The sequence below is a fragment of the Lachancea lanzarotensis genome, scaffold LALA0S01 (genome assembly GCF_000938715.1).
Source record: "Lachancea lanzarotensis genome assembly LALA0, scaffold LALA0S01, whole genome shotgun sequence".
Taxonomy (NCBI): Eukaryota; Fungi; Ascomycota; class Saccharomycetes; order Saccharomycetales; family Saccharomycetaceae; genus Lachancea; species Lachancea lanzarotensis.
In genome coordinates, this window is record NW_019212879.1 from 767435 (window position 1) to 791925 (window position 24491).

At 43.5% G+C, this 24491-nt stretch overlaps 10 protein-coding genes, 3 non-coding genes and 1 pseudogene across 14 annotated transcripts; 7 read left to right on the forward strand and 7 right to left on the reverse strand.

Moving 5' to 3' along the window:
* Positions 1-1311: 1311 nt before the first annotated feature.
* Positions 1312-2916, forward strand: NOC4 (LALA0S01e08020g1_1; the record flags this gene model as incomplete). Its single annotated transcript, XM_022774472.1, has 1 exon — positions 1312-2916. One exon carries the CDS (start codon positions 1312-1314, stop codon positions 2914-2916), a length of 1605 nt encoding a protein of 534 aa, XP_022626566.1.
* Positions 2917-3018: 102 nt separating this feature from the next.
* Positions 3019-3092, reverse strand: LALA0_S01e08042r. The gene has a single exon. It is a non-coding gene; the product is annotated as a tRNA-Ile (tRNA).
* Positions 3093-4114: 1022 nt separating this feature from the next.
* Positions 4115-5653, forward strand: PPT1 (LALA0S01e08064g1_1; the record flags this gene model as incomplete). Its single annotated transcript, XM_022774473.1, has 1 exon — positions 4115-5653. One exon carries the CDS (start codon positions 4115-4117, stop codon positions 5651-5653), a length of 1539 nt encoding a protein of 512 aa, XP_022626567.1.
* A 217-nt stretch (positions 5654-5870) lies between these two features.
* RRP15 (LALA0S01e08086g1_1) lies at positions 5871-6695 on the reverse strand (the record flags this gene model as incomplete). The annotated part of the gene is made up of 1 exon (XM_022774474.1): positions 5871-6695. The coding sequence occupies one exon, from the start codon at positions 6693-6695 to the stop codon at positions 5871-5873; it is 825 nt and encodes a 274-aa protein (XP_022626568.1).
* A 1436-nt stretch (positions 6696-8131) lies between these two features.
* KAR3 (LALA0S01e08108g1_1) lies at positions 8132-10300 on the forward strand (the record flags this gene model as incomplete). Its single annotated transcript, XM_022774475.1, has 1 exon — positions 8132-10300. The coding sequence occupies one exon, from the start codon at positions 8132-8134 to the stop codon at positions 10298-10300; it is 2169 nt and encodes a 722-aa protein (XP_022626569.1).
* A 64-nt stretch (positions 10301-10364) lies between these two features.
* Positions 10365-11573, reverse strand: TAZ1 (LALA0S01e08130g1_1; the record flags this gene model as incomplete). The annotated part of the gene is made up of 1 exon (XM_022774477.1): positions 10365-11573. The coding sequence occupies one exon, from the start codon at positions 11571-11573 to the stop codon at positions 10365-10367; it is 1209 nt and encodes a 402-aa protein (XP_022626570.1).
* A 667-nt stretch (positions 11574-12240) lies between these two features.
* Positions 12241-13182, forward strand: LOA1 (LALA0S01e08152g1_1; the record flags this gene model as incomplete). Its single annotated transcript, XM_022774478.1, has 1 exon — positions 12241-13182. One exon carries the CDS (start codon positions 12241-12243, stop codon positions 13180-13182), a length of 942 nt encoding a protein of 313 aa, XP_022626571.1.
* Positions 13183-13213: 31 nt separating this feature from the next.
* LALA0_S01e08174g (LALA0S01e08174g1_1) lies at positions 13214-14410 on the reverse strand (the record flags this gene model as incomplete). Its single annotated transcript, XM_022774479.1, has 1 exon — positions 13214-14410. One exon carries the CDS (start codon positions 14408-14410, stop codon positions 13214-13216), a length of 1197 nt encoding a protein of 398 aa, XP_022626572.1.
* Positions 14411-15792: 1382 nt separating this feature from the next.
* On the forward strand, positions 15793-17154 carry MEP3 (LALA0S01e08196g1_1; the record flags this gene model as incomplete). Its single annotated transcript, XM_022774480.1, has 1 exon — positions 15793-17154. The coding sequence occupies one exon, from the start codon at positions 15793-15795 to the stop codon at positions 17152-17154; it is 1362 nt and encodes a 453-aa protein (XP_022626573.1).
* A 134-nt stretch (positions 17155-17288) lies between these two features.
* Positions 17289-17362, reverse strand: LALA0_S01e08218r. The gene has a single exon. It is a non-coding gene; the product is annotated as a tRNA-Asn (tRNA).
* Positions 17363-17657: 295 nt separating this feature from the next.
* On the forward strand, positions 17658-17729 carry LALA0_S01e08240r. Its single transcript has one exon. It is a non-coding gene; the product is annotated as a tRNA-His (tRNA).
* Positions 17730-18396: 667 nt separating this feature from the next.
* LALA0_S01e08262g lies at positions 18397-19297 on the forward strand (annotated as a pseudogene). Its single transcript is given in 2 exon segments — positions 18397-18576; positions 18578-19297. Coding segments are annotated over 2 exon segments (900 nt in total).
* A 247-nt stretch (positions 19298-19544) lies between these two features.
* RRP9 (LALA0S01e08284g1_1) lies at positions 19545-21266 on the reverse strand (the record flags this gene model as incomplete). Its single annotated transcript, XM_022774481.1, has 1 exon — positions 19545-21266. One exon carries the CDS (start codon positions 21264-21266, stop codon positions 19545-19547), a length of 1722 nt encoding a protein of 573 aa, XP_022626574.1.
* Positions 21267-21577: 311 nt separating this feature from the next.
* CTF4 (LALA0S01e08306g1_1) lies at positions 21578-24259 on the reverse strand (the record flags this gene model as incomplete). The annotated part of the gene is made up of 1 exon (XM_022774482.1): positions 21578-24259. One exon carries the CDS (start codon positions 24257-24259, stop codon positions 21578-21580), a length of 2682 nt encoding a protein of 893 aa, XP_022626575.1.
* Between the last annotated feature and the right edge of the window lie 232 nt (positions 24260-24491).

The window sequence follows — 24491 nt, forward strand, 5'->3', positions numbered from 1 at the left end:
CTATAGCACGATTTACTAGTCGTAATTTCTGGCGAGATTCATACAAAGTACGAAGTAGTAGATGAATTGTTGCAACAGTTCCTGAGGAATAGCATGACGTTTGTGAGGAGGGGGGCGAAATGATATTTTATTGCCAGAAAACAAACTTAGAATTGACTTGTCCTACTCTTATTGTGAAATACGTTCCGAGCCGTACGGCTTGTGGTGCAAAATGCAAGCCGTCGGAGTTCCTAGTATTTCAGTATGCTGTTGCCCCGAGAAGCCATTAAGCTGTGCTCTCATGATACAGACCCGGCCCATGCTCTTTACGACCAGATCCACCTTTTCAAAGGGGCTCGAGTTTTCGAACTATAGTAGAGAGTTTACGGACGCTGTCGGCTAGGCTTTCATCCGCAGACACCCTCGTCCAGCTCCTGCTGGACCCGGATCCCAAGTTATTATTTATCAAACAAGAAAAGAGTAAGTACCGAATTACATGACTTCCAGGTTAAAAAAAAAGAATCAGAATTTTCTAACTAGTGTCCTTGGCATTCATAGAATGTAACAAGATTAAAGGCTGCGCAGGAAACACTTCTCCATCAAAACCTCAGCAAAGCCGAGAAGAATTGTTCGATTAAAGACGCAAATAACTTCATCGTCTTCTTAATAAAACTTGGAAGGTCAATAGGGTTTCGAAAGAAAGAATAAACGCATGTAATAAGGAGGTCGCTAAGAAAATTTTACCGCTTATATATATATTATTTATCATTTTGTACGTCGCTGTTAAATAATGAAGATTAGGGCCTCATTGCTAGCACAAGTCTCAGTATTTGTAGAATACAAGTGGAAAATTGCAGGGCATCGAGTACAGGAATCTTAAAGCTACGTGGGTTCACGTTCTTCTATTCTTTGGAGACCTTCAAATGAATCAAACTACGTTGCTCATGCGGAGAAAAATATTGCTCCCGGATGTCATCTAATGAATAAAGAAAGACATAAGATGAAGCAAGAGGGACTTGTATAGTGTGACTAGAAGGCGACTAGTGTTCACGATTAGCTAGCTTCCTACAAACTTGGTAAAGGCCTCGACATCGCGTCGCGGAATTCTAACTATATACATCTGGTATCATTATCTACGTCTGTGACGTCGTTTCGAAAAAAATTTTAGTACAGTAACAGATGGGATGAGATGAGATGAGATGAGATGCGATGAGCAGTGAAAAAGGTTTATAGCGACAACTCGCGCTCCCCGCTGATAGCTCTCAGGAATAGAAACGGTGATCTTAGTTTCGGACACTTCTGACAGCAATTTCGTGTATTTGTTGTTCAACTATGGCGCTTACAAAAGATGAAATTGCTACCTGTGCCAAGCGCCTAGCATCTTCCAATGATAGAAGACACTATAATGATATCGTGAAACTCGTGTCTCAATATCCTACCATGTCGAACGTTGAATTGGGCACTTTTGAAAATGAGGAGCCCACTCTCAGGTATTTGACACTGGCTCTTTTACCAGTTTTTCGAAAGCTTTTTACTAGAGGTCAGTTGAACCCTACTAAGGCGTCCTCTGCGAGTGAAAAACAGTTTTTTCTATGGTGCCGTAAACTGTACAATTCTTTCAAGTCAAAACTGCTACATTGCATATCCACTATACCATTTGAGTCATCTTTGGCCCTAGACTGTCTCGATGCGTACATGCAACTAATTAACCAAGAGGCTATTCATTTGGCATCTCATGAGGACGCTCCTTTTTTCCCCAACAAGACCTTGAAAGCGCTCCTTGTGGCTTTATTCAAATGTGACTTTCCCAGCAGTGTTGACGCAGCCGATGGCCATTCCAAAAACCCTGTTGTGCTGGAATTCGCTCAAAGCTACTATCAAAAGTATGTGGACATTCAATACTACTTTCAAGCGGAGCTAGCTGGCTTGACGCTGGAACCTGACTCTTTAAAGAACCATGATCACACTCAGCTTATGGCCAAATGGCTTTCCATTATGAATCACGATAATCACTACACCAGCGGGGATGCAGACTTGGAGATTTTCGTACCCCAGCCACCGCAAGCGATGGAAAACGAAAATCAGTTCAGAACTAACCTGGAGAAGAACTGGCTATTTTTCCTCAATCTCGGGGGACTTTCTGCAACTCAATACAAAACTACCCTTCTCATCTTACACAAAAGAGTAATACCTCATTTCCACACACCAACCAAGCTCATGGACTTTTTGACCGACTCTTACGATCTAGGAGATCATGTACTTTCGTTACTAGCATTGAATGGGCTGTTCGAACTTATGAAAAGGTACAATCTGGAGTACCCTCGTTTCTACACGAAGCTGTACCATTTGGTAACTCCCGGCCTCATGCACGTAAAGCACAGATCACGCTTTTTGAGATTGACGGATCTTTTCCTGTCGTCTACGCACATTTCGGCGAATTTAATAGCTGCTTTCATCAAGCGACTAGCGCGACTAACGTTGGATGCACCCCCCGGTGCTATAGTTTCTGTGCTACCATTCATTTACAATCTATTAAAAAAGCATCCCACTTGTATGATAATGCTGCATGATCCAGACTACATTTCTAATACTTTCGCGGAACCCGATCAAGTTGCCTTAGTAAAAGAACGCAGAAGCCAGTATCAGGATCCTTACCAAATGGATGAACCTAACCCGGAGTTGACAAATGCTATAGGAAGTTCTCTTTGGGAACTCGATTCTCTCACAAATCATTACCACCCAAACGTGGCGACACTGGCTAAGATTTTCTCTCAGCCCTTCAGAAAGCATAGTTACAACATGGAGGATTTCTTGGATTGGTCTTACGACTCGCTGCTACAGGCTGAAGTGACTCGAAGATTGAAAATTTCACCGGCTCTTGAGTTCGAGGAACAAGGTGCACCTCTCGGCAATTACATAACGTGTGTAAACTGGTAAATTTACTGCACGATTTTTGGCAGGATCGGACTTGGTCATCGAATTCCTCCTTACACAGCGATGGAAAGAAACTAAAGTAAAATTTTTGGTAATTTAAAAAAATGGTCTCTAGCGGGATCGAACCGCTGATCCCCGCGTTATTAGCACGGTGCCTTAACCAACTGGGCCAAGAGACCTTTTTGATGTGGGCCGAACCTCTTGAAGCTTATTTAACGTTAGTTTGGAGCATCTTATATGCTTTAAGATACCACTCTCATATCTTCTGTGTGTCTGCAAATTTTTGATCTGTTTGTATGCTATGTATTTCCCTGGTTTACCTTAATGGTGTAAATATGACTGTTGTGTCACGTGACCGCAAACTGTCAAAACTAGGTCATCGAGGATACGTTTACGTAGGAATTTGCCCTTCATATCAAGTAGATGACAGTAAAAATTAACACTTGAGAGAATCCTGTTGATACTGTGCACATTTTTCATTGGAATCTGTAATCGCATTATCCGATGTTGTCTGTTTCAATTCCTAAAGTCAGTCTCGTAAATTTTAGTTAGCGTATTTCTTCAAAAGAACATTGATAACCGCCATCACCGTTCACAATCAACACCATTTCTTCCTACGATACAGCCGGTTTGTTAGATACAGATGTCAATTTTACACTAGGTACTACCTAGCATAGGTGCAGACGGTTGTTCATATCGCGGATTCCGATTTTGTGTTTATGAACTGTATAGAGGCTTTAAGTTGAATTATGTGTCACTGTAACCAAGAAAGGACAATTCCATAACCTGATGCAAAACAAGACAGATCAAGGTGTCAAAAATGTGTTTTTCACCAAACACTCCACTTGCGCGATGGCACTCTAGATCTACGACCAGACAGAAAATCAAGAGCTCTAGAAGTCCACTTTCTATGAACTTTGGTGTATAGAAATTGTGATTAGGACGATCAAAGACACCATTTATATGAAAAGATTGGTATCAACTGAGAGGGAAGAGCTGGGTCTTTTCAAAATGAGTTTTCTTGAAACACACATTTTTTCCTGTGTTCAATGGACTTTAAAAACACTCAAACAGGGTCTTGCGTTTCTTACAGTGCATTACAGTTTAATTAAAATTTGAATCTTATTCAAGACTTCGAAAAATTTCAACTGCATCAACAGAACAACACCAGAAATATAGACACTCAAAGCTATTCTCTGCGATGGTGGTGAGTGCACAAGCAGCCCAAGAAGCCTTAGACTTCAAAAATGAGGGCAATGAATTTATCAAGCAAAAAGACTATAGTGCAGCAGTGGAAAGTTATTCGAAGGCCATCGAGCGTGACGACACCCAAAGCATTTACTTTTCCAATAGGGCTTTTGCAAGACTGAAGCTCGATAACTTCCTCACCACAGTGGAGGACTGCACCAAGGCTATTGAACTGGACGGGAAAAACATAAAGGCGTTGCATCGAAGAGGACTGGCACATGTTGGACTCTTAGAGTTTAGTCTTGCACGCAAAGACTTCAAAAGGCTTCTTCAGCTAAAACCTAATGAATCTGCAGCGTTAAAAGCCCTAGAAACATGCGAAAAATTCATTCGTCAAGAGAAGTTCATGAAAGCAATCGCTGGGGATGGTGATGTGGCGAAAATAAATACGTGTGCAACAGTACAGCTTTCGTCTTTCGATGGAAACTCCGATTTCCTGAAGTATGAGGGACCTACGTTGGAATTAACTCAATTGGTGAATGACAAAAATGAACCCGCCGGAGCACAGATCACGAATATGTCCCAGGAGTTCGTCTCTTCTATGGTGAATGATCTGTTCCTGAAGGGTAAGAATCTGCCTAAAAAATACGTAGCGGCCATCGTTTCGCATGCAGAGCGTTTATTTCACATGGAACCGTCAGTTGTTGAACTCAACAACGCTACTGAAACCGACGTCAAGATTTCTGTATGCGGTGACACACATGGTCAATTCTACGACGTCTTGAACATTTTCCGCAAATTCGGCAAAGTTGATTCAAAACATTCCTATCTCTTCAATGGTGACTTTGTCGACCGTGGCTCCTGGTCCTGTGAAGTTGCGCTTCTATTCTACTGCCTGAAGATTTTATTTCCCGGGAACATGTTCATAAACAGAGGCAACCATGAAACCGATAATATGAATAAAATCTACGGATTTGAAGACGAGTGTAAGCACAAGTATTCTCAGCGGATTTTCGAGATGTTTTCTAGGAGTTTTGAGGCTCTTCCTCTTGCAACTGTTATCAACGACAAATATCTAGTCATGCATGGTGGTCTCAGCGCTGACAGTTCTGTATCGCTGAAAGATTACAAAAGCATTGATAGATTCTCTCAGCCACCAAGAGAGGGTCCCTTCATGGAGCTGCTATGGTCTGACCCGCAAGCTGGTAAGGGTTTGGGACCCTCAGAACGAGGATTGGGCCATTCTTTTGGACCCGACATCACGGCTGAATTCCTCGCCAAAAACAAGTTATCCAAGATATTCAGGTCCCATGAAGTCAGAATGGGTGGTGTGTTGTTCGAACATGATAAGAAGCTGGTTACCGTTTTTAGCGCGCCAAACTACTGCGATTCTCAAGGCAACTTGGGTGGTATCATCCACGTTGTTCCAGGCATGGGAGTAATAGGCCAGAATGGGAATGATGACGAAGACTTAATGGTCGAGACATTCGGAGCAGTTGAGCATCCAAACGTTAAGCCTATGGCTTACTCTAACGGCGGGCTCGGATTTTAAACAAGCCCTAGCATATTAATATCTCTAGTAATTGCAATGTAATTTTTTCCTCTACCACATCTCAGGTTTCACTGGGGCAGGTAGTGGTGTTGAACACACCAATTTCTTAAAATCATTTTCCACCTTAGAGGCTATAATTTATTATACAAATATGCAGAGTAGATAAGTTGGAGGTGGATGCTTTTTAAAAAGATGTGCTACGCGTATTATGCATATCCTATGAGTCTCCGGCAGCCTTTACAAGATCCAAAAACTTTTCCTTTGATAGATCGTTGAGCATGTCCTTCTTTTCGGCACGGTTCTTAATATCACCGAGCCTTTCAGCACTGTCTCTCTCGGTTTTAACTTGTGTGGATAAAATAGCATTGAACAGTTTCACAACACCCTTCTGTGCAATCTTTCTTAGTCGTCTCTCCTTCTCCAAAACTTCCCTTATTTCGACCCCGGAATCTGTCTCTGCAGATGCAATTGGTATGATATCTTTTGTTCTGGTTTTATTCAGCAGTTTTTTCTTCTCCACCAAAATGGCCTTTTTAGCCTTGGCTTCTAGCTTATCACTTTCCAGTTTCTTCGCTGTGCTCTTCTTACGAGCCATGATCGGATCTTTTCGATCGTGTGCTTTGAGATGTGATCCAAGAATAGCATTAATGGCTGTGGAGAAGTCTGAGGACCCGTCATTATGTTTGCCAAGCTTCGCTTTCTTCTTTTTGGGAAAGTCATCATCCTCTTCTTCGTCTACACTGTCGTCGTCACTGGAAATTTCGTCTTCGTCTTCACTAGAGTCTTCTCCACTGGCATCTTCTTCTGCCAAATCCTCACTTTGAGCACCAGAGTCGTCCTCACTCTTTCTGCCACTTATTTGGTTCTCTGAGTCTCCATTATCGTGGTCTAAGTTGCCGTTGTGACTATCATTCTGTTCAGTCTCAGGGTTTATCTTGTTGTCACTGGCAGGAGTGACATTTTGAGCAGGTTTCTCGATCTTTTTATTAGCCTGAGTTTTCGCGGTTGATTTGCGGTTCGAAGAACCCTTTGATCCCACCATAACAGCTCGCTTGTACAGATTATTCGGAGGTGCTCAAAGGCGATGAGCTCCATTATTCTAAAATTTTTCGAAGTATTAACATATTATTGAGAATATACATCAAATCGATGAGCTGAGGCACGTGACCAGAACTTTTAGTGCGATATTCAACAACCTTTGACGAAATACAATTGAAGCTTATCGAGTGCAATAGGTGAGCACTCGAAGACAGTTTAGTTTTAGCCCTACTAGTTATTGAAGCTATAATATAGTTCCAGGACATTCCATCTCGAAATCAAAACAATAGATCACTATATACGAACACATCATCGAGTCCTTCCACAGACCCATAGATAAAATTAGCTTGTTGGGGGAGTGCATTTGTGACAGCTCTCAATCATCAATAGCTTTATATGATGAGACAAACACCTTTGATCTTATGTCTCTTCGCCTAAAAATATGAGAAAGTGAGTAGATGACGTTGATTTCGAAGTGTCACATAATACGGAAGTGTCACAGAATCCGTTTTCCAGCAAATTTGACATTTGGAGGCCCATTTCAAGCACCTTATCAAGACCGCAATTGTCGTCAAGTGCATTTTTGTCCCCGCAGTTTCTCCTTCCCGAAATTAAATTTAAATCCACTAAACATCACTTTTCTTTAACAACAGTAATAGAAGGGAATAAGTGCCTATACTCGTTAAGAGAATCATATAGAGTCCGGCGTGTCTTGGTAAGATACGCATTTATGCCCTGGAGACTTCAGTTTATCGAAGGATGTGTCATTCAAAGCCTACACAGCTGATTAGCGTCAAAGGAATGCTCCTGTACGTTAATGACACTATGCCATTTAATACAATTGAGACTCTTTCCATCATTGAAAAGTTTTGTATAAACTATGAGCACAACCACGGTAACTCAGACAGGCTAGATGGTACCACCCAATGCTGTTAGTCCGATGATCGTTGGAGAATCAGTAAACTGTAGTTGATACAAGTGTGCCTTGAAATTCCGTCGCTGTCATCTCGTCACGTGACGGAAAATTTAGGATTATGAATGCGACACTAGCTAAAGAGTGTCTCAAAAGGAGCTACAATAATCACATTCCAATTCATCAGCACAAGTGTCTCAGTTTCCGGGCTCTAACATGACAAGCCATGCGTATTTGATTTCGTTCAGCTTATACACTTTGTTTTTGTCGCTATATACGTAGTGTCAGATAATAATTTACTGACGCGTTCTAATTACATGTCTCGAGAGACCAATCACGAAAACAAAACACTACCAACTTTCCCGCCAGTGGCTGAGCTGAGTCCTTTTAACACACCCTTTCTTTACCGACGTCGTCATTTAAGCCAGATCAGGCCCATTCATGGAGTCTTACTATCGGTCTACTACATTGGAATTAGGTACCTTGATGATTCCCGCAGTTCCAAAATCTTTGGTTTAGGTGTAACAATGAACAACGAAGTTCCAAGAACGCCCACTAAGTCAAAAGCACAAGTTGCAGGAGACGCAGAGTCCAGAATACCATCACCAAACGCTACAGAATCTCCCAAGTATCGCAAGAGAAGCTCATCGCCAAAACAATTGCCAGTTAGTGCTTCGGAGCATCAAAGCATTATATCCCACACGAAGAAGCCTAAAAATGATGTTCTTAAGGCAACTAATGGTGATAACAGTTATATGGCTCACTGTGGAGTCGAAGAACAAGGATCTGAAAGCTCTTCGCATATGACAGCATTCTATAAAGAAAATATCCGAATTTTGAACGACTTACAGGATGTAATGTTTCAAAAGAAAGCGAGACTGGATACGCTCAAAGATGAGCTGATGGAAAACAAGAATGAACTCAAAGCTGTATTACTGAAAGTGGAAACTTACAAGGAGGAAAAACATGTCAAATCACAACAGCTCAAACTTAAAATTAATGATGCAAAGAAGCTTCGCGATGAACATAATACCAAAACTAAGTTCATGGTGAAAAACCATGAACTAGAGGGGCAACAACTACGAGCAAAGAGCGTTGCAGAAATGAATCGAAGAGAAAACGAATACAGACAGAAAATTGAAGTTCTCCGACATTCCAGAATCAAACAATTACAGGAGAAGCGTGAAAAACTGCGAGAGGAAATTTCCGGCCTAGATTTCCAGGTGTCCAATAACAAGTCCATTCTTCAGGATGCTCTCAAAGAATGCGAGCAAAAGCACAAATTAAGCAAGGAAGAGGCACTGCGGCTCCACCAAGCAGAACTCGATGGTCTTATCGAAAATAGTAGAGAATTGAGTGCAGAAAATGATTCTTTACGGACCGCCCTAGATTCAAAACTCAAAGTTGCCTTCCGCGCAAAGAACGAAGATTTTGAGCGCTTAAGTTTTAGCTTGCAAGAGCTGGAACAAAAGCTGAAGGCACTTCGCTCTGAAAACGCAAAAATCAGAAATGATACAGAGACTTTTAGCCGTGGTTCGATAGAATCGTTAGCAAAACGAGATGACTTGAAAAAGTACATTTCTGCATCCACATCTGAGCTAGGAGAAATCGAAGAAATCTTGATGAAAGAAGAGACCATGAGGAGGAAGCTTAACAATGAACTGCAGGAATTGCGAGGCAACATACGCGTATTCTGCAGATTGCGACCTAGATCAAATCAAGAGGCTAACCAAGTTTCAAACATTCAGATAGATGATTTCAATGACGATGGCGGTACACAGCAAATGCACATTCGACGAGACTCGAAGTCTCATACTTTCACGTTCGACAAAATATTCGGAGAACGGGACTCTAACAAAGACGTTTTTGACGAAATAGGGCAACTGATACAAAGCTCTTTAGATGGATACAACGTGTGCATTTTCGCTTTCGGCCAGACAGGCTCTGGTAAGACATATACAATGCTCAACCCTAAAGACGGTATTATACCATCCACCTTAAACCATATATTTCTGTGGGTGGACAAACTGAAAAGTCTAGGGTGGTCTTACGATATTTCCGGACAATTTATTGAAATCTACAACGAGAATCTAAGAGACCTTTTGAAAGGTCAGGACGGAGAGTACGAGGAAACGAGTGATAGCGCTAGACTGGAGATTAGACATGACGCCGAATCTTCTACAACCCACCTCGTTAACGCGACCACTTGCAAGTTTGCAAGTCAAGAAATGATCAGTGATGTTCTCTCACGAGCTTCGAAAATGCGGTCGACCGCGGCAACGAAGGCTAATTCAAGATCTTCAAGATCGCATAGTGTTTTCATTATAAAACTCCGGGGATATAACTCCAAATCCGGCGAGCACTCTGTGGGAACACTCAACTTGGTGGATTTGGCGGGTTCAGAACGTATAAACTCCTCTCAACCGGAAGCTGAACGACTGCGGGAAACTCAAAATATCAATAAGTCATTGAGTTGTCTTGGTGATGTTGTACATGCCCTGGGTGCCAAGGACGCTGTTAAACGGCACATCCCTTTCCGGAATTCCAAGTTGACCTACTTGTTACAGTACTCGCTGATCGGAGATTCTAAGACGCTAATGTTCGTTAACGTTTCCCCTTCTCTGAAAAATCTGCCAGAAACGTTAAACTCATTGCGATTCGCTGCCAAAGTGAATTCTACCCAGATGATGAAGTGAAAAACGTCACATTCGTGGCTATGCATTTGAATATATTCGTGCGGTGGATATATAAATAGAGAGGTCATTTCTTGGCATCGGATTTAGTGTCATTTTCAGAAGACTCGGCATCAGATTGTTCATTTAAGAATTTTTGCAATCTTCTTACTGCCCAGTTTTTGCCAATAAATCTGACAGCTGGGTCTGAGCTACCCTCAGAGTCTGTGTATTGTTTCCACCACTGAGGGGATTGAAACCTCTCATCCTCGATCGGAAGATTATGGCCCTCATGACGAACTTCTGCGACATGTGCCCTCAGTTCCGAGGCCAATCTGCTCCGCAAATTTTGTGCATCTTTACCGACCTTCAATTCTTCGGTGAGATCAGTTGGATGCTTTGGATCATGGTATTTTTCGACTAGTTTTTTCCACTCGTCGCGATATGCTTCTATTATTTCGTCATTTATAGGGTTACCGACCATGACTTTGATCTCGGCTCCAAAATTACGCGGAAGATACCGTTCAACTTTCGTCCCCGCTGCAGACTCAGGAGCTATCTTTTCGAACCCTGTGCTGAAGATTGGAACCACGATGGGAGCCTTTGTGCTTTCCAAAATCATACGGGTGATGCCCCATTTGAAGTATCTCATGGAGTTGGCATAGGGAGACTCAAGTTGCAAAACGAAACCTTCTGGATAGACATGGACCCACGAAGGTTTGCTTCTTTTCACAGGAGGAGTATAGTCTTGCGCAAGTTTCGTTAGTGTGCTCATTTGCTTTTGCTGTGGTGTTTCCTTCTCTTCTTGAGCCCAGCTGGGGGTCCATTCGAGATCTAGCGTATCGTCTGGTGAAAGAAGCCTGATTGAAGCGTCAATGGAGCCTTGAAAAGGCCCACCACCAAATCTTATGGTAGACAGCACTTTGCCGAGCGAAAAAAAAGTGGCTAGAGATTTTTTTTGAAAGCAAACGTTGTGGGCACCAAGACACCAACGAATATGATCCAGGTCCGTGTAGATTCGCCATGGGAAAACACCCCATATGAATGGGTCGTCCACCACGGACATATGATTCATGACAGTCATCAATCCACGATTCTCACTTACTGAGCGATCTATTGCAGTCTCAAGTCTTTCAAAATGGGTTAACTGCACATTGTAGAATGTTTTCAAAATGAGTTTCGAGATCCCAACTGTCAAAAGACAAGTGGCATGCGATCCCAATTGCCATAGCGGACTGGTCCGCGGATACTGTGATAAAAAGTCATCGCCTCGCTTTAAAACATCGGGAAGTGACATACCAGAACCCAAAAAATTTCCAGAGTGAGCCTAGAGCTTCAAGAACAAGTTCGAGTACTTAGACCTTAGGATAGGCCTTTACGAGTGTTGTCTACAGCAGTGTGAGTGTGAATGAAGTAAGTAAGCTGAGCCGATTGACCATAATCTCATATATTTCACTCGTATAAGTCGATATCGAGGGTTCGTACATAACTACAATAAAACAAAAGCACGTGATCCAAGTTGATAACTGTACAAGGAAAGCAGGGTCTCCAATGCTTTCAGTTCACCTATGAAATATGAATGTTTGTCGGTAGGAGCCGCTCGGATACCAAGGTATTTGTCTGGACATAGAGAAAGTTTTCTCCGGGTCAATTCATTTTTGACTCTTCAGTTTTCCACGTTTGTCGTATTCCTTGAGAAAGTGATACTTCTTACAATGATGGAGTGACAGACACGCAGTTTTAGAGATCGTTGAATAGCTTCTTCCGTCTCTTTGTCTTCTCAATGGACTTGAAAAATGACGACGTTGCGAGTGATAAAAGTGATCATTATTTCCCAAAAAGACGCTAGTCTGATATTGTCGTTAATTAAATAGCATTGATGATGATCTATGCTGCAGTATAACCATCAAACTATCAACGCTCCGTCGAGTGAAGCCTCTCCATAGAGTAAGAGAGTACTCCTGATGGAAAAATTCACCAATTGGAGAGACAAGGGCACAGGGATTGCACCCTTTGTACCTACGCCACCTCCTTTGTCGCAAGAGAGGGGCTTGACAGGAGCTCTCAACAACTTGAAATTCGTGCTGAAAGCCATATGTGTGCTGCCTCTGGTGCTTGTGGCTTTGATTCTGCCCGAATCTATCTCCAAAAACATATGGCCGACCATTTTGAAAGTACTGGTCAATTGGAGCTCGCAATTGACAACTCAAGGTGTAAAGAAGCGGGACCAACGGGGAGAATTGCCTACCGCTGACAGCGGTATCTACTTGGCGAATTGTAGCAGTCCTTTTGATGCGGTTGCATTGTGGTTCTTAGCCCAGGGCCCCGTCGCATTTTGCGTGCCATTGGGAAACGGAAAGCAGTCTCGAATCGTTCAATTGGGTATTTGGCAGTTTTTACAGTTCGCTCTCAATAACGGGCAGTTGCGCCAAGATGAGTCTCACTTTCAACAAATTAAGACTAAGTCTCAATTAAAAGGCCACGTTGTGTATTTGTTCGCTGAAGGTACGACTTCGAACGGAAAAAGTGTGCTACCTTTTGGTCTAACACAGGAAACATGGGATGAATTCTTGGGCCAAAAAAGCATAAATACCGCAAGTTCTACGTCTTACAGCGGTGACAATAACAACAGACAAGTAGCTGCTGATGTCAAGGTTCACGCCATACTTTTGAAAATCAATAGCTCTCTCACCACGCCTTTGAAACTTGATAAATGGAAATATTTGGTTAGAGCTTCAGCCCAGGGTGTCAGCTACAAGTGTAGAATTATCAAATCGGTAGGTCCAGAGCTGACAAAAGCGCGTGCAGCACTTGTGGGCGGAGATAAATTTCGGCTCGTTGGCAAAGAACTGAACACGGAGTCCAAACGTAAATTTATCAAAGAATTTGGGAGCCGTAGACGCTAGTGAGTTAGAAAAAACAAAGGCTACATGGCTCTTAGTAGTATTCGCTACCTGCACCGTGATTGATTTCTTCTCGCAGTTTTTCTCCGTCAAAAATCCACGTCGTACCAACTAAATCGGGAGTCTTACCCTGCGGCCATGTGTTAAGCAGTTTTTGGCGGTCCCGGACTATTGGCTGGAAAAACACCTTATCATTAGTCCTTAAGTACCGGTAATGCAATAAAATCATTAAGGGAATGATAAAGTCTTCCAATGTAAATTGCAGGAAATAATGAAGTCCTGTCGGTTTTGAATCGTTCTTTCTTTTGAAAGGATTGATCTTTGCTTTGATGCTCGTGCTTTCGGACTTCAGCTCATTCCACTTTGCCGAAAACTTGTGCTTCAGTTTCCTGGTTTCTTGTATAAGCTTGAGTTGTTTCGAGGTAATTAAGCCGGTCGACAGACAATCGGTTGCTGCTTCCAACATGCCAATAGCGCTTCCACAATCGTCATTTTTGTAGCGATCCAGTGACAGCAGAATAAAAGTGAGGGCATCGAGATATTGTATCAGAGGCTCACATGCACTTGAAACATGGGTATTGGCCAGTTGTGAACACGCAGATCGACATCCGATGCACAAGCGTGCGTAAAGCAGGCTCGATTTGGCCAAGTCCTTCAGATCAGATTCTTGAAATTCCAGAAGCCGATCGTAACGCATATTGCTTGAATTTTTCGCAGAGTTGACACCGCCATTGGTATTGGGTGTATCGCAAATACGGGATCTGAGCTTTGATAGCGATAGCATGACCACACCCAGCTGTTGCGATATCGTCCAGCATTTCATATACGTTTGCACCAGCCCCAAAGACTGAGGGCTGTTAGCAAGATCTAATCGACGCAAAAATTGCAGAAGCCCTATCGCATTTTTATTATACAAGCCACTGCTTGCCCATGCCTCTTTGGAATCCTCTGTGAACGCTTTTTGAGCAAGCCCTTCTGCGATCTGCTGCAGGAAATAAGCCATATTCGTGATCACCTTGCACTGCAGTTCGTCAAAATGCGAGCTCGATGTTTCAGTACCATATTTGAGAAGTGCACTCGCAAATTGCAAGTGTACGTCGAAGCTATTGAGAAGAGATGAGTTACAGTTATTCACGGCTGTAATGGCCGCTTCGTTTCGCAGCACCACGAGATTTGCGGGAAGAGAATCTTCCTGCGTGATGTCCAAGGGTAGATTGTCAATAACAAGCATATACAAAAGGCTATAGAAAGGTCTTTGGAGTCGATTTTATATACTTCATAGATCTCGCCTGCTATACATTTGGAATAGAGCGTTTGATATATCTCTTTGAAGGTTTCGTAGAAGGTTATAACAAATCAATAATTATTGAATTCAAGGTGTTGTTGGAATAGGAACACTATCCAAAGAAGAGCCATACAGCGGGAGAGCACGATAAATCAATGTACAAGCACTTTCCTGGGGTTCTGAGATTAATGTGTGAGCTTCAAGGTTTCAACCAAGCCTTTTGGGCTCTTGTAGCAACTCGAACTACTCTGTTTGCGTTCTTTCAAGAGTAAACTACACGTTTCACAGGTAACACGACAATTGAAAAATAAAAGAAAGCCGGTATACGAAGCTGTGTTGGTACCAGAACATCGTAAGCTGTAGACAGAGAGCTACCGCGATATCAATAGCCGTCCCTATCTCGCCGAAACAACCATCTCCGTACCTGGGCGGCTATTATGGGAAATGGAGGGTTTTTACGCGAGTACAACAGAAAGTACCATTTCATGCTTAGATAAGCATATGTGCTTACGTAACCACTATTTTCAGCACGTGATAAGGTTTTCTTTCAACACCATAGGGACCGGAACAAGTGGTACATACAACGTGTATCCGGTACCCAATGGGGAGCATCCAAAAACAGCTTTTCTCCACTTCCTGAGTGACGCGCCAATATACCAATTCTCTGGTCGTTCAAGCCATCGATTTTGAAGTTGAATGAGAATACGTATTACCATATTGGCCGATTGCCTGCCATAAAAGCGGTCCAAAGTATTACGAGAAAATGAATGAAAATGGCACGTTATTGCGAACTCTAAAAAGCCACCCCATCTGACTATCATGTGCATCCACTGGCATTCCTTTCCTTATCAGCAAAGGCAAGCACGTTACTTTCATTTCCACTTTAAAGTGCCGTACAAGTTTCCGTTTCCTGCTTCTCATTGGTGTCTTTTGAAAAAAAAAAACAACCTTATCGTTGTTTGTCAGTTCTGCTGCGCATGGTTTCTCAAAAGGGTCCCACTTAATGCGCTAAATCGTGCTGCGAACTCTTATGGGTAGGCTCATCTGGCTAGCAAAGCTGTAGTATACTAGTAAGAAAAACAGTTGAGTCAACTAAGGTTCGTGGAGATGGATGGTATTTTGAGCGGAGAAGAACCTGCGGAAAGTGCCTTAGTGTCGGGCACGGGAAAAAAACTATTCAAGAAGCATCGGACTATAAAAGGTTCAAGGCTTTCTGATGCAGCGTGTAAGGGCCATCAAAATCAGCGTAGGGTCCCTGAAAGAAGGAGGAAATCCAGCAAAGTAAGACTGGAACCTCTACGGATTTCTCTTTTGTCTTCTTCAACAGGATGGGTTATGTGTGGGATGAGACTTATGAGCCGGCAACTGTAGCGTTCATTTTGTTGGGCTCCGCGCTGGTTTTTATCATGATTCCAGGACTTGGATTCTTATACTCAGGTCTAACGCGAAGAAAGTCTGCTCTGGCACAAATATGGATTGTTCTGATGGCCACGCTGGTAGGAATTCTGCAGTGGTATTTTTGGGGGTTTTCGCTGGCGTTCTCCAAGACGGCTAAAAATCACAAGTTTATTGGAAATTTGGACTCGTTTGGGTTCCGAAACGTTTACGGGAAAGTTGACGAAGACAGCGTTTACCCAGAAATTGCCTTTGCCGGATTCCAAGGTCTTTTCATGTGTGTGACTCTCAGCATTATCGCAGGCTGTACAGCTGAAAGGGGTAGACTCCTGCCGCACACTGTCTTTTTATTCTGTTTTGCAACACTTGTCTACTGCCCGGTCACGTACTGGATCTGGGATTCTGATGGATGGGCTTACCGCTGGGGAGTACTAGACTGGGCTGGAGGTGGCCCTGTTGAAGTTCTATCCAGTGTAGGAGGATTTGTCTACTCGGCATTTTTAGGCAAGAGAAAAGAAAGCCTGCTCATCAATTTCAGACCTCACAACGTTTCTATGGTCACCTTGGGCACTTCATTGCTATGGTTCGGATGGTTAGGCTTCAACGCATGCACTTCTTTGAGCCCGAACCTTCGATCTTCTTACGCTTTCATGAACACAAATTTGAGTGCAGCTGTGGGAGGCATGACATGGTGTCTATTGGATTACAGGCTAGAGAAAAAGTGGTCGACCGTGGGTCTATGTTCCGGTATTATTTGTGGCCTAGTGGCTGCTACGCCGAGTTCGGGTTGCATAACACTGTATGGTTCTGTGATACAAGGTATTGTTGCCGGCGTGGTATGTAACTTTGCGACCAAGATCAAGTATTATCTCAAAGTTGACGATTCCATGGATATTCTGGCGGAGCACGGAATCGCTGGTGTTGTGGGGCTAATATTCAACGCATTGTTTGGCGCAGACTGGGTGATCGGCATGGATGGGGCCACCGACCATGACGGTGGGTGGATTTCGCATAATTACAAACAGATGTACAAGCAAATTGCTTACGTGGCAGCTGTGTACGGTTACGGTATTGTTGTAACCGCTATCATTTGTTTTGTGATAAACAAAATTCCTGGTCTGCAACTCAGAGCCAGCGAGGATGCTGAGGAACAGGGCTTAGACGAAGACCAAATCGGCGAGTTTGCATACGATTACGTTGAAGTACGGAGAGACTACTATTCCTGGGGAGCCAATAGACCGGAGGGTTCTTCGGATGACAACGAGTCCCAGCCACAAGAGGAAAAACATACTTGAGTTTATAGATCGGGTAAGTTGTCTTTACACTAAGAAATATTCACGTTTTACTGCTGCATGTAGGATAAGTATATAACCTGGTTCTGAGCGTCTAACTTTAGCATGGCTTTTCGCTTTGGTTTCTAAAAAAATTCCGACCTCGGTGAGGATTGAACTCACGATCTTGCGATTAACAGTCGCACGCCTTAACCAGCTTGGCCACGAAGTCTACTGAATGTGAAGAAATCGGCATTCCGAAAGCGTTATAAAGGAGGAAATTAGACCCATGGAGGACTCGTTATCATGGAGACCGCCAGTATGCTTACTAGATCTGTAATCTAATTTTTAACCTAAAAAGGCCATTACAGAGCTTATGATAAATCAAATACTATATGGAGAGTATTCTACTTTCCTCAGGTGTGCAAAAAGATAAAAAGAACACGTTTCGTAAGCGCATCTGAAGGCTGGCACATGACTATTAAAACTGCTGATACAGTAAGGCTATTCGTCTTTTCTGAAAAGTAGCCACTTTAGTATAGTGGTTAGTACACATCGTTGTGGCCGATGAAACCCTGGTTCGATTCTAGGAAGTGGCATTTAAATTTTTGTGATTTATTTTCATTTTTTTCTGGCGCCAAGAAACATTGTTTTGATTTCGTACCTTTTAGGAAAAACATCAACAATCACGAACTATGTTTCTGGTAAATTGATCTTCAACGTTGACCTTACTTTGGAAACTTGTCGCGTCCGCCAGAAACTCTAGAAGTGGTACATTTGTCCTGCGCTGTTTTCTTGCCTGTCAGGCAGGAGTTGCCCCGAGTTTCCTTTGCAAATTGAAACTATCAATGCTCCAACGACGGGCGCGAAATGGCAACCAGGAGCTGCCTGACTTCAGTAACACCTAGTAGTATAACGTCTTGCGAGCAATTGCTGGGCAAAATTTTTTGGTTTGTCTCCGTGAAAATCCCATAATCAAAGCTATATCAGCAACACAAATTGTGTAAGTGGTGCTATCTGTTTGTAGTTTAGCGGTTGATATGACATTCTGTTGAATCTGTTTTTCAAGTATATCATCAAAAAGGAGCACGTCGAGAAGTAAAACTTGGCTATTCTTTGGTTTGGAGTTTTTGAAGTCTTTTGAAGTTTAGTCGTTCGCTCGTTGTTACGTCTCACCACTAGTCTCTCTGATAGAACCTCTCTCTTGTTTGAACTTCAGAGATCACAGGCAGTTTTTGTCCGTTGAAGCACACTTTTTCGAACAGGATGGTTTCTAAGACTACGGTCAGAGCTGTTTTGCCAGTTCTTATCGCCTCAGGCATTGTGAGTGGCCAGAGTGTTGCAAACAGTGACGCTACCACCACCTACACCTCAACCATTTTGGTTTATACAACACAGGCGAGCTCGGGCCAAGCAAAGCCAGTGGCTTACGCACAGTCGATCTCTGCTTAATGACGCAAGCACGGAAAACTCGGCCACTGTGAACTCTGTTCATTCAATCAGCTCGGCGTCTGTTGCTTCAGTTTCTGCAGAACAGGCTTCTTTGGCCTCGATTTCGTCCGCCAGTGCTGCCAGTGCTTCGTTCGCCTTTGTGGCTTCGGAATCCCAGATCTCAGCGTCTCAGATTTTGATGTTGCAAGCTTCTGTTTCGCTGTCTTCCGCAGCTCAGGCTTCCGCATCTCAGGCTTCTGCATCTCAGGCTTCTGCATCTCAGGCTTCTGCATCTCAGGCTTCTGCGTCCCAGGCATCTATGTCGCAAGCGTCTATGTCGCAAGCGTCTATGTCGCAAGCGTCTGCATCCCTGGCCTCAGTTTCTCAAGCCTCTGCTTTCGAAGTATATGCTTCTCGAGCATCAGCCTCTCTGGCGTTTACTACAGCAGGAGCTAATTTTCCGACTTCGCAAAAAACCGGCCAACGCGTTGAAGCTTCTGTTTCTGGTAACAGTACCATTTCGCAAAGTTCATCTTCCTCCATGCCTATTTCTTCCACTTCTACTGTCAAAACTTCATCTGCAGCTCAAAGTTCTTCATCTGAAGCTCAGATTACATCCTCATCAGTATCTCGAAACTCTTCTAGCACTGCTTCGAGCCACGGTGCAGGCGCTCTTTTAACGTCCAACGGTCTTCTACTGGGCGCCGCTGCAGGTGCTGTACTTGGACTTCTTTGAGATTCTCAAACACGTCTTCACAATCTTTAGAGTCCAATGGTTCGTAGAACCGGGTCTTATGATTTATCCACACTTTACGATTTTGTCAAGGTCATGGCTACCCATGACCTTGACAGCTTTTTGATATTTTTGACCTTATAATGAAACCAATAATCAATTGTACTATTATCTCTCTTCTCATCTTTACTAAAGTTCATGTTACTATAATACATGCTACCTAATTATGCTAATATGTTACCGGTTTCAATTAGAATCCGGCTTGTTCGATAGTTGCTGAAAATATACCATTTCTGGCACCAGGCATGTTGCTCATCCACCTTCCCAGTCTATGCTCTTTACTCACGCTTGCCAAGATGCGAAACGTTTCCCGCCCGTGCTTCCCGCTCTCCACTGCTTGAATGTGCGTTACTACACCGCTGCAACCAGATAACTGACCGAGCAATTCGAACTCCCTGAAGTTTTCTGACAGCTTCCATACTCTCAGCGCACCGTCCCATGAGCCGGATACAAAGACATTGGAGTATGGGATCGCGTATAGAGCGGTGATCCAATAAGGATGAGAGATCTTTTTGTCTTGGAGCTGTTTGTCGCGCTTTTCGGCTTGAACCTCGGCAGATATCTGGGTCGAGTCCGGTAGTGGAACCACCCCATGCGCGCAACGCTGAGTGAAAACAGGTTTTTTCCTGGCAAGAGACCACAAAGAGATGTTACCGTTATCAGAACCAGTGATGAAATGAGAGTCATCCATCATAGAGACGCAATCAATGCTTCCTTCTCCAAAGAACAAGGGGATGTCCTCGCTGCGAGGGGGTACTTCTTTACCATCCTCGGTCGTTTGTGTATTTTGTTTGATCCATTTTTTCGCGAGTCTCTCAGGATCATCTCCGCCTCTAAAAGTAAGCCTTGTCTCGTCAGCAATTTTCCACAACATCGCGGTCCTATCGCGGGACCCTACTGTAACACATCTTTCCATTCCTAGGGCAGAAATTCCAACAACAAGATCTTGATGTCCGTACAATATTTCGAGTTGTGAGAATTGATTAATCGAGTAGGTCCTGATTTTGTAATCGGCACAAGCGGCATAAAGCTGATCAGAATTCTTCCGAAAGGTTAATGAGAGGATTTCACCTCTTCTGTCTTTCGTGGGAATGACCTTGACTGGAGCTAGGGATTCTGTGCTCCACACAATGAGTTTTCTGTCGCGCCCGCCTGTAACGACGTATTTTCCATCTGGAGATGCCACCAAGGTAAGAATTTCATCGTAGTGGCCCTCCGTGGTATTCTCATACTCGAATTTGCTCTCTGGGATGAAACGACGCCCACCTCTGGCGTACTTAAGCTTCTTAGGTCTTGACTCAAAGTTTGTGACATCGTATTTGGTTAACACCATGTCTTTACTGACTGTGTAGGCAAAAAGCTTGGCGCTGTTCTTATGCTGGGATTCCTGGTGCGAGAATTTGTTTATAACTGGCTGATAACACGAAATAGCGGTAAGGCATTTCTCGCCAACTCGACTGAAAGACGTCTTGGCTTCTGACAAGAGTAGCTTGTCGCCGATAAACCTGTAAATACGTCCCTGTTGCTCAGCGACGTCTTGCTTCAATCTGGACGCCACGATTTCACGGTCCAGATCCTTGGCATCGAAGTTATTGTAATCTTCGTCCGCTGAGGCATATTTTTCTTCGGATTTTTCACGAATTTCATTTGACGCTATTTCGTTAGCTTCTGTTTTCAAATTTTCCAAGTATTGTTTTGCCAAACGACGTCTTTTGTCTGCAGCATTTTCCTGTTCGAATTCTTCATCGGAATCGAGCTCTTCCTCTCCATCCAACTCCTCTGAACCTGCTTCAGCATGACTATCGTCTTCATTCGAAGATGGTTCTGTGATTTCTTCGTCCACCACGTTCGCAGCGGGTTCACGAACTTCAGACCTCTTACGTTTCCTATTGTCAGGTTTGATACGTGCCATTTCCAGTGTGAAATCTTGGTATTAATGGTATTATCAAGAGGGATCGGATTTCTGTTGTCTTAGCTCATCTCATGGTAGAAGTTGTAGCTTTTTCTCAAATTTTCTTCACGCAGTAGTTATAGGTGGTGAAAAAAAAAGATCACGTGCAGAACTGATCGTCGTGTCATTGTGAGCTTGACGAACCCTTCCTCTAACAAACAGCGCCTTTTTAACTGTGCATATACTGACTTCTGTTGTTTGCCGTTATATTTCAAAGCTCATCAATTTACCATGCAGCTTTGCGCTCTTTGTTGTTGTATGGAACGTCATGTTCAGACGTTATTCAACTGCTGCTCGTAGCGAGCTTCACGAATATCGTTGACCCTCCTCATCAAGTTCATGAGCTCAGCTCTTTCTGCAATCTTGACAGCTGCATTAAGAGCCTTGTCTTGCTTGAGCTCTTGAGCTAACGTGAGAGCTTTCCCAATATCTTGTTCCGAACAAGCCGTCGCGAAAAGTCGCAGTAGGGATTTGTCGTAGGCTGCATTTAAGGACGCTAGAATCTGGGTCTCGTTTCCGTAAACTTCACCCTCATGCTCTAAAGTGTCCGTCAATAGCTCACTCATGAACTTGGAACGCACAAACTCCTCTTCAGCGGCCATCTGTACTGGGATTTGTAACTCTTGTTCGTTTTCCGCATCGCGACCCAATTGTATTTCACTTTTAATGAGCATTGGAACTCTGACCTCCATTTCAGACGGTAGCGGCATAGGAAAATCAGGCCATACGTGATGACCCTTCACTAGGATGTGGTTGAGCACATTAAAAGTCAAGCCCAACGGCCACACGTGCAGATCCTTGACCTCTCTGCCATTAGAACTTTTCCATAGCTCCAATTTGGTGTCCATGAGTGGGATCCATCTACTCTGCGCAACAGATCTCCATCTTGAAAGGACCAGAAGCACGTCATCTGCTCCGAATACACATGGGTCGCCATAAGCCGAAAAAAAGACAGATTTTATACCCAATGGACTGAATGCAGCGAATGTTTCGCTCAGCTCCTCAACATCATCATTTTCAAGGTCTACTGGAAGCTTGATTGGCAAAGATGTTTCTCTGTTGTAGTATTTGCTGCCAGTCTGGGCATTTTGTTCGAATAAGGTATACGTGATACCATGATGCGGAGAAAAATGAACGGCAAAGACCTTGTAATCTTGGGCAGCCAATGCAACTACAGGGGCTACTTTCTCAATCTCAAGTGGAAGTCCAAATAAGTTGAAAGTTCTGACGTAGCCAAGTGATGTTCCAACGACTATTTTTTTTGAGGTAGCGGCGACCGACGTGATTTTTTCGGAATTTTGCAGGGGAACAAGCTTATTCCAAGACTCAACGTTGTTGTGAGCGCGGTAGTGCAGCCGTCCAATTTTGGATTGTGCGAAAAGTGCTCCATCTTCAGTCAAAGAACAGAGGTCGTATCCATACAGATCTTCGAAATGATATTCTTTGTAGCGCCCCAAGTCGAAAAAAGATGTTGTAACGGTACTTCTAGAAGATGATGAACCCTCGCCTGTCTTGACGGTAAAGGCGTATCCGATGTTATTCATAGTCAAATAGCGTCTATCGGACGTTCCAAATGGCGTGCCTCCTGGTGAGTATGGACGATAGCGGAATCTTTGTGTGCGGATTTCCTTGTTGGATGAGGAAGGTCTGTACGTTGCAGATGCTGGGTACTTTGGTTTTTTTAGAACATAACCAGCGCCATCATCATCGTCAATAAAATCGTCCTCGTCATTAAGATGCAATCTTTTAGTTCCGCTTGCTTCGTCGTCTGTGAATAAACCTTGCGATTCATCCATGTCGTCACGCCCATTCTCTGTAGTACCGGCTTGGTTATAATGATCGGAAGCCTCGCTATGCTCATCTTCAGAATTGACAAAAAGCTTGTTCTCCAAGGGTTTGTCCTTTTCATGCAGGATCGGCGGCTTTTTTATGTTTTCTGCCACATTTCTGATACTGATGATACCACCATTCCAGGTACCGAAATGAAGGTCCAAACTATCGTTTGACTGAAGAGCCCAACTGAGGTTCGTAATATTGTGCTTTATTTCGCGGGTGGTGTGAACCTCACCGGTAGTCGTATCCCAGACTGTTAGTCTGTTGTCAAGGTCGATTGCTGCAAGGTAGGAGCCGTTTTGTGGACTATACCTTATATCAACAAACTCTCTCTTAATTTGGGAATAGGTAAGCGTTTTAATTTGAGCGTAATCCTTCAGATTGTAAATCCTGATGGATCTGTCTTGGCACGGAACGGCGTATTGCAGTCCATGTGGATGCCATTCAACCCGAGAACTTACCCTATTTTCGTCGCAATACTCAGGATCTTTGACTTCGTCCGAATCTTCTTCTGCTTCTGTAGGATCGACAGCCTGTAGAAGTGCATCTTGAAAATCGTCATTATAAAAGTGCGAGGCTATGCAATGGTCAAGCCTATGGGTGTGACGCGGTGTTGTTGACGTCAATGAATAGAAGTGGATACTCCCATTGACTTGGGAAACCGCCAAAACGCTCATTTGCGGGTTGTAAGACAGTTTGCGCACCTGGTCTTCGACTTTTAACGTTGTCTTAACTCGTTCTGATTGGTCAGAAAGCGAAAAAAGTGTAACCTCGAGATCATCTCCGCCAATGGCTATTGTCTTACCATTATGTACAAGTGCCACGTCTCGAACTGGCAGAGCGCACCTCAATAAAAGCCTGCTCTCTGATTCTTGAGAGCTGTACAGATTGACATCACCTTTCATAGACCCCATTATAAAAGTGGAGTTCGACAAAATTGCAATTGATGTAGGGTCTCGACAAGTTTCGAGGACATCGGGCTCTTCCTCCGGTTTGTTCAACTGTAAGATTTTGGTCAATCCGCTTTTATTGACTGCGAAAAGACGAGACCCATCGGTAGAGCATTCGATTGAGGTCTTCGCGCCAGAAGTGAAAATCGACCTATCGATCATGGATGCCATTGCTGCTATTACACCCTTTGAGCGCTACCGCAGTGGGGTTCGATATGGGCTTTCTTTGGTATGTCTTTGGGAGATTTGACGCGTAAATTAAATGTTCGCGATTTTCTGAAAAGCTAGGTGTCAGTATTGGATATAGTGATACCAACACGTGATCAAACAACAACATTCTAATGTTATGTCAAATCCATCATTTGACGTCGAGTCTCAAGCGGTGAGCGTTGAGGGTGGCATA